This window comes from Ceratotherium simum, chromosome 33, assembly GCF_057802395.1.
Source record: "Ceratotherium simum simum isolate JZ-2026a chromosome 33, ASM5780239v1, whole genome shotgun sequence".
Lineage (NCBI taxonomy): Eukaryota > Metazoa > Chordata > Mammalia > Perissodactyla > Rhinocerotidae > Ceratotherium > Ceratotherium simum.
Window position 1 is genome coordinate 20,726,348 of NC_141932.1, and position 11,109 is coordinate 20,737,456.

The 11,109-nt window shown below is 50.9% G+C and overlaps 1 protein-coding gene across 1 annotated transcript; it reads right to left on the bottom strand.

The window, feature by feature from the left end:
* Window positions 1–261: 261 nt before the first annotated feature.
* On the bottom strand, window positions 262–9,940 carry LOC147912882 (cytochrome P450 2B1-like). The gene is made up of 8 exons (XM_087421936.1): window positions 9,910–9,940; window positions 8,888–9,037; window positions 7,460–7,620; window positions 6,481–6,603; window positions 5,846–6,032; window positions 5,469–5,656; window positions 1,834–1,975; window positions 262–353 (listed from the first exon to the last, which is right to left on the bottom strand). Exons 1-8 carry the CDS (start codon window positions 9,938–9,940, stop codon window positions 262–264), a joined length of 1,074 nt encoding a protein of 357 aa, XP_087278062.1.
* Window positions 9,941–11,109: the final 1,169 nt, after the last annotated feature.

The following is an 11,109-nucleotide window of genomic DNA, read 5'->3' on the forward strand; positions in this document are numbered from 1 at the left end:
AGCCAAAGAAAAAAAAAAAAAAAAGAAACTCATTCATTCAGCAAATGTTTATGGAGCATCTACTGTGTGCCAGATGCTGTTCTGGGAGCTGGGGATGCAACAATGAAAGAGACAAGTCCCAAATCAAGGTGTCAGACTGCAGAGCCTATTGTGGACCCTGGAAAGCCTCCATGTTGTGCATGTAGGGAAACAGAGGCCAGACAATGGAAGGAAGGCACCAGGTCATGGATGGGGGATGGGCGGTCAGGGTGGGAGGAGGGCTTAGCTCTGTAGGAGCTGTCGCGGTTGCAGGATGAGCTGGAAAGGTGGCAGCTGCTTCCCGAGGCCACCATCCTGGGGCTGCAGGTGCAGGGCTGAGGGAGGCAGTGGGAAGGTGGGAGATAGGGAGCAGACATGAGGAGGGGGGAGCAGAGAAAAGGGGTGGGAGGGACAGATCAGAGATGAGAGGAGACCTAGAGCGAGACAGGGAGGTGGAAGACCTCTGAGCTACTGTCTGAGCCACCGAGGATTTAAGAGTGTATGATTTCAGCTAAATCTTTTCTGATTTCCTTCTTGAACATATACCTGCATTCTCCCATAAGCCAAGAAGCCCTGTGCTCTTGTTCACCTGTGTGGGCAGGTATATCCCAGATGGTCATCTTAGAAAGTGGGGGCAGCGCCATCTGAGAAATGAAGCTGCCCCTTGGTCTGAGGAGGAGAAAGACTGTGGCACTTCCAGTATCTTCCCAGGGTGACCATATTTGAAGTGCCCTGGCTTTAAAAGACCGTGCAATCAGCCATGTTTCCAATATCCTGCAAAGTCAGACGGGATACCATGGATTAGCCCTGCTTTAGATCATCATAGGGTCTGCGTCCTTCTGTCCTTCAGTCTTAGCCCATAAAATCAGGCAGGAGCTTCTTAAATGAATGTATGTGACCCAGGAGTTTGCTCCTTCAGCAGTACTCTCAGATGGGGCCCAAGACCCATGCAGAATAATGTACATTGGAGCAAAGTGAAAAACTGGAAATAATCCACATGCCTGTCAGTATGGGAATGAGTGAAAAAATTATGGTCCATCAACCCTGGAATGTCACACAGCCATTAAGAAGAGTCAGAACTCTACATGCCACAATGGAGCAACGTCCAAGAGAGATGGTTAAATGAAAAAAATAAAAGTCCACAATGGGACTCTAAGATTATTTTTGTAAAAACGTATGTGTATATTCATATTTGTACTTGCATTTACTTAGACAAACTCTAGAAGGATACTCAAGAAACCATTAACCATATTTATCTCTAGGTTGTAGGACATACAATCTAGGGAATAGAATCGAGGAGGAATAGGATCACTTTATACTCTTTTTCTGCTTGATTTATTTTTTACCAGGTGTTTGCATTATATATACGTAATTAAAAACTAGTTTAAATAAAACTATTAGCCAGTGTTTGCTTAGCTAATTTTTAGAAAACTATAACAAAAATGATCATTTAAAAGGTATTTATTATTTTGGACTAAATGTGCTATTTATTTTCTCTAGAAATTAGAGGATTATACTTATTTTTAATTATTTTTAGGAAGTGGAAATTTTTTAAAGACTTTTTTTGGTGTTTTTCACAAGACTGGCACAATCTACAGTTCCTGAGTGAGGATTAATCTCTGGATTAACTGTAGTGGGGGTGTATCTGCGTTCCCTACCACCCACCTTATCTGAGCCTGGCCTGTAGCATCTGTCTTCCAAACCAGCAATCAGAAAACCACTTGCTTATGCTAAAGGAGGAGGTGCAGAGAGAGAAAGCATCCTCCCTGGAGCCACACAGCAGCCCCTCGCCTGGACAAGAGCATGGATATTGACCTGCAGAGAAGGGCAGAAAGGCAGGGCACTTCCGAAAAGCTCTGTTGGCCTCCAGGAACCTCTTGGGCTGGAAGGAGGCGGGGTCTTGGAACTGGTCAGAGTTGTGGAGGACAGAGTGGAACAGTGGGAACACCGTGGTGCCCTGTGGAAGGAGTCAGTCCAGATGTTCATGGCTGACCACCCAGGAGAGCACCCAGATGGGTGTTTCTGGCACATTGGCCCAAACCTCCCTGGACTAGCCAGCCCTGGGGAACAGCAGGGTGGGGAGACTGTGGTCTCTAGGGTCAGCAGACCTGGGCTCACTAGCTGTCACTTCCCAGCTGAGTGACTGGCCAAGTGACTTCTCTCTGAACCTCAATATTTCCATCTGCAAAATGGGCATAATAATAATAATATCTATTCAGAGGAGTCAATGAAATAGTGAAAATCACTTGGTACATAATAAGCCTTTGATAAATGGTTATTATTATTACTCAGGGCTACCACACAAGGTCACAAAGGTTGTGCCTTGCACAGCGGGACTGAAATCTGAGAAGAGCCCTTTCTCTTCATACCACGCATTCAACAGGCCACTTGTCCAGAGAAAGTGCCTTTTTTATTCTCACAAAGGTGCATGATAAGGGCTAGTGGCTGTCCTGGTTTTATTTATATCACTTCTGACGACAAAAGCAGATTTCAGCCCCTTGTGAAGACGTTCACCTATTTTAGATCATCTCTAGCTGTTTCGACGGCTTTTGAGCATGTCATAGACATCTTAGCTTCTCTGCCTAAGGGTGCTTTTGCTGTCAATTCAAGCAAATAAGCAAATATCCAGCCAACACTAAGGGCATTTGGGAACTTTCAGGCTGCTGAGGACCAAGGCACTCCCTTGGCAAGACTCTCTCCTTCCTGGTACCACTCACCTTTGATATTGGAGGAGGAGGAAAAATCCCCAACTCTGCATCACAGAAGGCCCGTGTATGCAGGCACACTCACCCTCAGATTCAGGGCAAAACGGTAGTCATTGGAGCCTGATATTTCTGCTGCAATTCAGGCCTGGAGAGGGTGTCTGAGTGAACTTCTCAGAAATAGATCCCCCCTGGGTATATACTCAAAAGAAGTGAAAGCAGGGACTTGAAGAGGTAGTTGCACACCTATGTTCGTAGCAGCATTATTCACAATGGGCAAAAGATAGAAGCAACCCAATTGTCCACCAACAGATGAATGGATACGCAAAATAGGTAGATCCATACAATGGAATATTATTCAACCTTAAAAAGGAAGGAAATTCTGACACATGTTACAACATGGACGAACCTTGAGGACATTTTGCTAAATGAAATAAGCCAGTCATAACAGGACAAATACTGTATGATTCCTCTTATATGAGGTTCCTAGAGTAATCAGATTCATAGAGACAGAAAGCAGAATGGTGGTTGCCAGGGGCCGGGGGAGGGGGAATGGGGAGTTGTTGTTTACTGGGGACAGAGTTTCAGTTGTGAAAAATGAAAAGACTTCTGGAGACTGGTTGCACAACAATGTGGATCTTCTTAGCACTTCTGAACTGCACACTTAAAAATAGCTAAAATGGCAAATTTTGTGTTGTGTGTATTTTAGCACAATTTTAAAAAAAGAAGAAAAAAGGAAGAAAAAGAAGAAACAGATCCAGGCCCTCTGACCCTCCTCCCACTATGTCCATGAAATGAGGGGAGGAACCTGTGGGTTGAGGGTTCCTGCTTTCCTGGAGCCCATGATCCTGCTCTGGGCTTCCCGTTGCACACCTGGGACTCCAGATTCTCTCTCCAATGGCCTCAAGTCCATGTCCAAAGCCTGAGGGGCCTCTCCTCTAGGTCCACCCTCCAAGGGCAGCCCGTGCCCCTGGTGTGTGCACACCTAGGTCTGAGGGATGGTCAGTGGATATGGGTGTGGATGGAGCTTTGCACATGTGGGCTGGGTGTCTGCACACATGTGGGAGACCCCTCAAGGTACAGGATAGAGCTGGAAGCGGTAAGGAAAGGGAGGTGGGCCAGGGGCCTGGGGCCCGGGCAAGCTCTCCCTGAGCTGTTACATTCCTTTGAGGAGTTCTGAGAATATTCAGGTCAAATCTTGCTTTCCAGGCCGTTGGGAAGGTCTCTTTGCCTGGGAAGGAGGGCAAGGCATGCTTGATTTGGCAGTTGTTTGCTTGATCTAACACTGCTGAATACTTAGAGATGGCTGGACACCCACTGGTGTCCTGCCACGTGTTCTGGACACTCTGGTGGCTGCAGAGACCTCCTTCATGACTGACACTCACTCCCAGATCCTGGGATTTTCTGCTGCTAACGGCTCAGAACTGCTCCCTTTCTAAGAATTGCCTTTGGCCAAAGGGAGCTACCTCCCTCAACTGGGGGCTTCTCCTCAAGGAAAGCCACATCCAACCACTGGTTGATGCAGGAGTATAAAGCCAGCCCCTCACTTCAATTGGCACAGTTCTGTGGGGCACCGTAGCCCCAGAGCTCCCTGTGGGACTGACTGGGTCATCTGTGCAGCTGTGTCACAATCCACTGCCACCCGCTGCCCCATCCTACTGCCCCAGCTCCCCACAGGTGTTGCTCCCTAGAGGCCTCCCCAGGGAACCTCCTGCAAGCAACATCTCCATCTCAGAGTCTGTTTCTAGGCACCCAACCCAAGACACTCTGTGCTCATGGATGGTAAGGGTAGAGAAAGAGGTGGACTTCTCTCTCTAGGCAATTCGAGGGCCAAGCTCTCTCCTTCTCAGGATCCCCTCTCTCCTTCATGGTGACATCTCCAGCACACCTTCCCCTGACAGACACAAATTTCCACTCAGACCAAACCAAACAGACACTTTCCTATAAACTGTGCAACCAGTTGTTCATTTGGGGGCCAAGGAAGGCCTCCTTGAGAAGGTGACTTCTGAGCAAGTTCTGAAGGATAGGAGGGAGGGAGTCATGAGGATCTCTGAGGGAAGGGCATTCCAGGCAGAAGGTACAGCCAGTGCAAAGGCCCTGAGGTGAGAGAGGCCCTGGAATATGCAGGGATAATGAGGAGGCCAAGTGTGCTTGAGTGAGCTGGCAAGAGAGTGTGGGAGATGAGCTCAGAGAGGGGGGGCTGGGGGCCAGATCATGCGGGGTCTCGTGGGTCATTTGGTTTTTACTCAGAGTGAGATGCGAGCCATGGGAGAGTTTTAAGCAAAGGAGGGATGTGACCTAACAGGTTTTATAAGGCCATTCTGGTTTTGGTGTTGACAATAGACATCTGGTTGCAATAATAATCAAAATAGTTAAAACTTTTGAGCATTTACTATGTACCAACAACCCACTGGATCCTCACAACCACATAGTGTAGATAGTATTATTATGTCCATAGTAGAGAAGAAGAGACTGAGGCTCAGAAAGGTTGTCACTTGCCCAGAGTTGCACAACTGTGAAGTGGAGGTGGAGGAATTCTAGACTTCAGAGCCCTGATTCTCAACTGTTGCACTTTGGTGCTCCATCGGGGAGCTGGCAATCCCAGCCCTGCTTGGGTTGAGGGAGGTGGGGTGGGGATCAGGCTAAGGAAGGACCCGGAAACCCAATCCTGAGAGGTCCAGTCTTGCAGCTCTATCTAGGACACCTGAAACACCAGCTGACCCCAGAGGACCCATACTCAGCCTGTACCTTGGGGATGTGGTGTCCCCAGAACTGGGTGTCCTGGGTGACAGCATGGGGCACGGCCAGAGGTACGATGGCTGCAAACCTCAGGATCTCATGGAGGATGGCATCTGTGTACAGCATCCGGGCCCTGTCCCCCAGGCAGGGCCCTCTCTTTGGCCCCACCAGTTGGTCAATCTCCTGCTGTATAAGTTCTGCTCCATTCAGAAAAGGGTGGGAAAAAGAAAGTTCTGACATGGGAAGGCTCGTCTCCCTGGGCACCTACCCCCACCCTCAACTTCCCAGACTTCAAGCCCAGGATCGCATTAACGGCAGTCACCTTTCACCCTCCATAATGGGTCCTCTCCCCTCAGCAATGTGTTATGAGTCCTTGGTCCTTGTACCCAGCTTGAAGACATCAGGCTGAGAATAGAAGAGGCTGGTCCTAACCTGTGTCCTGTGGGACTTCAGGAGGATCAGGAGCCCATATCTGAGGGTGGTGCTAGTTGTCTCCATCCTGGCAAAAAAGGTGTCTAGAATAGAATTGAGCAAATTCTCTTGGTTGAATTCTGTGTGGGGGTCCCCTTGCTCCTGCATACAAAGACACAGAATGTCAGAATTAGAGAGGAGCCAACAGAGACCATCTAACCAGACCAGGGATGGCAAATACTCCTTATTATACTTCCACTTCCTTACTCTTTGTCCACAGCAGGCAACACCAATCAATCCCAGCATTCTTTGGCACTAAACCTCGAAATCCTTCTCAGACCCCCATTATCAAATGAATAAAGTTGACACACGAGGTGAAGCCTACTTATAGTTCCAGATCTAGACCAAAGGCTCCCCTATCAGTACATTGATTTTACTGATAGAAAACCTGAGACCAGAGATGCGGAGAAAATTGTACCTGGTCACACAGTAAACCAAAAGGCAGAGTGGGGGATTTGGAACTCAGATCTCTTGAGTCCATCCAAGGATGCTCCAAGACCCTCAGCCCCCACAGATCCCAGAATGGAATGGCTCTTGCTCCAAGTCTCACCTGCTGCATGCCAATGAGGAAGGCATTGATGAAGTCCCGGGGCTGAGCCGTGTCCAGAGAGATCTCATGCTCCCTCACCACTGGGGCCACAAACGCCTTCCGCTTCTTGAAGACCTCAAAGAGCTGGTTGTGTGTACCAGGAGGGTGCCTCAGCAGAGCAGGGAAAAGGCATAGCTCTCTGGTGAGAAACAGGCCCTGGAGAGAAAGTGTCTTGGCACCTGCTGTTCCTCTGCCTTAAATACTATTCCCCGTCCTTCCTCTCAGTTTTGCTGGTTTGCTCCTGTTCATCACTTAGGTCTCTAGTTGGATGTAATCTCCTCCAGAAAGCCTTCCCTGACCTCCAGACTGTGACAGGCACTGCCTCTGTGCTGCCACAGCAGGCTTAGCTTCAGCTCTGACCCTTCTGCCTATGCCCCCCACCCCCCAATTTTGGTGCTGACCCCTCTGCCTGTGCTTCTCACCCTGGCCCTGACCCCTGTGCCTACGTCCCCTCATTTTGTCCTTGACCCCTCTGCCTGTGCCTCCTGACCCGGCCCTGACCCCTCTGCCTGTGCCTTCTCATCCCAGCACTGTTCATTCTGAGCTGTCACTGTCTTGTAACTAGTCCATCTCTCCCTCTGGATTGAGAGCTCTGTGAGGACAGGTCCCAGGGCTGTCCTGGTCACTCTTGTGTCCTCAGCATCACACAGCACAGGCTGGAATGGAGTAGTGGGTTCAGTGAACATTGATTGAATGACTGTTAAATTTGTCATGGCCCTGACCACGCTGGGTCATCAGTGTCTGGAGACGGGTCTGTCTACCCTACTGGACTGTGAACTCCATGAGGACAAGGCTGGGGCTGTCTTGTCCCCTGCGGTGTCTCCAGTACCCAGCAAAGAGCTGGACACAACATAATGGTTCATGGGGGACATTTGAATCACATGATGGGACCTTGGAGTCTTGGGCTTGGGACTTGGTGGGGCAGGTGGTCTTCAGGTACCTGCACCCAAAATGTGTCCACTCTCTTCAGGTTTTCAGCCAGCAATCCTAGAAAAGTCTTGAAGTCCTCATCCTGGCAGTGAAAACGATGGCCAAAGACCACAGAGCAGATGATATTGGAGATGGAACAGTGAATCAGGAAGGTGGGGTCAAAGGGTGTGCCTGTGCCAAGGCCAGGAGGGGTCAACTGTTCTCCCAGCCACCAGGATGGGCCCCAGCCCACCCTTTACATGGCAGCCAGAGCAATCTCTTCCAAGAACCCATCTGATCATGTTACTGCCCTAATCAAAATCATTCCATGGCTCCCCAGTGCCCTCAAGACAGAGTTCAAATTCTTAATGTGAACAAAAGGACCTCACATGGTCTGGCCCCTCCTGGTCATTCCAGCCTTGCTTCTTACCACTTCCTCCCACTCTATAGGCTCCAGAAAAATGGAACTTTTTCGGGTTTCTCCAGGGCACCTAACTCTCATCTCTGGATCTTTGCCCATGCGCTTTCTCCTGCTCTTCTTTTGTCTCCCTAAACTGACTAACTGCTACTCATCAAGTGTCAGCTCAGACATCTCCAGAAAGCCTTCTCTAAACCTTCCTTTTTGTCTTGGTCAAGAGCATCCTCTGGGCTTTTCTGAGGACCAGAGGAGTCAGTGCTGCGATGGGAGAAGCACAGGGCCCTTGGGAACCCAGAGGAGGTTCTTGATCCTGTCTTGAGAGGGGTGGAGGAGTAGTGGTCAGTGCAGGCTTCCTGGAGGAGTGGTTGTCTGGGCTGAGACCTGAGTAGTAGCAGGAGTAGTAGTTAGCTAAGCTGAGAAAGGGGAAAGCACATTCCAGGCCAAGAGTTTGGCCCGGGTGAAGGCCCTGAGGAATTACATCAGGAAGTTTGTACAGGTTGTGCACTGCACAAAGGTGCAGCATCTAAGGGGCATCAAGTCCATTGTAGACACCTGGATTTTATATCTATTATGACAACTCTCTGGCAGATGGTAGTCAGGTGTCTTGAGAGAGGGGTACTTTTTCTAATTCACAGAGGGCACCATATAGGGTAGCAGAAGCTCTGCCCTCAGAGGCTCTCAAGGGCCTTACATTTAATATGTGTAATTTGTTAGTGTATTGGTTGATTAAGGAAAAGGAATGGTGCAAATGCTAGTACTGTCTTTAAGGACAGGAGCACCCAGGACACTTTCCGGAGGTCCTGGAGGGTTGGTACCACCAGCTGAACAATGCTGATTGACTCCAACTGGCCTTGATAGTGATGAGGAACTGAATGCTCAGAGAGGGGAAGGGGCTTGTCCAAGGTCATGGGGTGAGAGGAGCCGGGCTTGGACTAGTCTGGGCTTGATCCATGCATGTGTGCACACACACTTGTGCTCACACACACACACACACACACGCACACACAAACCTCTGACCCACCACTGACCCCTGGCTCTCACCACGTGACTTCTCCAGCTCCTCCTCCAGGCAGCCCACCTCCTCCTGGATCCGATCTTCCAGGTTCCGCCTGCCCAGGCCCAGGTCCCGGAGAGCGGTCAAGGTAAACCTCCTCAGAGTTCCCCAGGGTTCATCACGGCTGAAGGCAATGCCTGCAGGGAAAGGCCTGGGGTCAGAGAGCAGGTAGAATGTTCTGTCTGGGCTGACCACTGACTAGGAACTACAGTAGGGAGAGGAGTGAGGTGGGAAGGGGGCGAGAAAAGGTTGTGTATGGGCCCTGAGGCAGGAGGGGCATGAGGCTTGTTGGGCCTGGAACCCCCAGCGTGGGCGGGATGGGAAGAGGGCCTGTCAGTCAGCAGTCAGCAGGGGTCAGACCTTGAGAATCTGGCAAGCCAGGACAGTGTCCTGAGGACAACAGAAGGCCCTGGAGGGGATTTAGGAAAAGGAGATAGTTGTCGTTAGGCGGGTGGTCATCGCTGTCACTGCCCCCTCGGTGTCTCCATTGCTCCGTGTTTCTCTCTGTTTGAGGTCTCTCTGGGAATCTCTGTCTCTCTGTTTCTTAGTGTCTCTGGTTCCTAGTATCTCTGTATTTATTTCTTCATGTCCCTGAGTCTGTTCCTCCTTCCCTCTTGCTGCTTCTTCCAGGGCCCTCTCTGTGGGCCTCTGCCTTGTGGTCTCCCCACCTCTGTATTTCTGTCCCTTTGGGTCTCTTGGTCCCTGAGTGTGTGCCTCTCTCTCTGTGACCCCCTGTTCCTGTCGTGGTCTCTCTGCCTCACTCTCTTGCTTTCCTATTCTCTCCGTCACTGTGTCTCTTGACCTCTCCATTTCTCTCGTCATATTCTCTCTCTGCCTTGTCTCTGCATTTCTCTCTGTCTCTGTCTTTCTCTGGGTCTCTTTCCCTCTCCTTTTCTCCCTTTCCTACTCTCTTGGTCTGTCTCTGTTTTTTGCTGTCACCCTGTCTCCGGTTTTCTCCATGTTTCTGCCTCTGGGTATTTCTGATGAGAAAATCCCTCCGTCCCCTCACCTCTCTCTGACCCATCCTGCCCCTGCCCCATCCCAATCACTGTCTGAATCCAGGGAGAGGGCAGAGGCTGCAGAGTGAGGCTGGGCTCCCACATACCTGAGCCCTGCCCCGCATGCTCACCCTGAGCAGGGCCTTGAGGAAGGGCGCTCCCCAAGATACAGGAGGTTGCCCAGCCCTGGGAGGGACCAGGGACCATGGGCCTGGGGGCAGGCTAGCGTGGGTGGCCGGAACCTGGCTCCAGAGGGTGAGGCCCACAAGGAGGATATGGAGCGGGACATACAGAAGAGCCACCGGTAGGGCCATGGAGTCTGGGTGCTGAGACCCCAGAAAAGCAGGAAGTGGAAGTAATCCATGCAGACTCCAGTGAGTCTGAGGAGGAGGCAAGGAGGGCCCTGTCGAGGTATGCCTTTGATCCCTCAAGCTGCCTTTCTCTCACCTTCTCAGTTTGGCTCAAGCAGCTCTGACTCTCCCTTTAGCCCATCTCCAGGTCCCTCAGCCCCTCACTAGCTCCCTCAGCCCCTCACTAGATTACTCAGTCCCTCATTAACTCCTTCAGCCCATCTCCAGGTCCCTCAGTCCCTCACTAGATCTCTCAGCCCCTCACTAGATTACTCAGTCCCTCATTAACTCCTTCAGCCCATCTCCAGGTCCCTCAGTCCCTCACTAGCTCCCTCAGCCCCTCAGTAGTTCCCTCAGTCCCTCACTAGTTCCCTCAGCCCCTCACTAGTTCCCTCAGTCCCTCATTAGCTTCCTCAGTCCCTTTCTAGGTCCCTCAGCCCATAGCTAGCTCCCTCAGCCCCTCTCTACCACCCTGAGTCCCTCACTAGCTCCCTCAGCCCCCAGCCAGCTCTCTCAGTCCCTCTCTTACTCCCTCAGTCCCTCACTAGCCCCCTCAGCCCCTCACTAGCTCCGTCAGTCCCTCTCTTACTCCCTCAGTCCCCAACTAGCTCCCTCAGCCCCTCACTAAGTCCCTCAGCCCCTGAGTAACTCTCTCAGCCCTGCACTAACTCTCTCAGTTCCTCTCTAGCTCCCTCACCTCCTAACTAGCTTCCTCAGCCCCTCCCTAGCTCCCCTAGCCCCTCACTGGCTGTCTCAGCCCCTCACTAGCTCTCTCAAGCACTCATTAGCTCCCCCAGTCCCTCACTGGCTCTCTCATCTCCTCACTAACTCTCTCAGCCCCTCATTAGCTCCCCTAGCCCC

What these genes read in the sequence shown, in the direction of transcription:
- LOC147912882 (XM_087421936.1), bottom strand. Translation starts at nt 9,940, where the DNA reads ATGGGGCAGGGGCAGGATGGGTCAGAGAGAG. An exon ending in GCAGGATGGGTCAGAGAGAG is followed by an intron (nt 9,038 to 9,909) that starts GTGAGGGGACGG and finishes CTTTCCCTGCAG; the next exon opens with GCATTGCCTTCAGCCGTGAT. An exon ending in GCCTGATGTCTTCAAGCTGG is followed by an intron (nt 5,657 to 5,845) that starts GTACAAGGACCA and finishes TGAATGGAGCAG; the next exon opens with AACTTATACAGCAGGAGATT.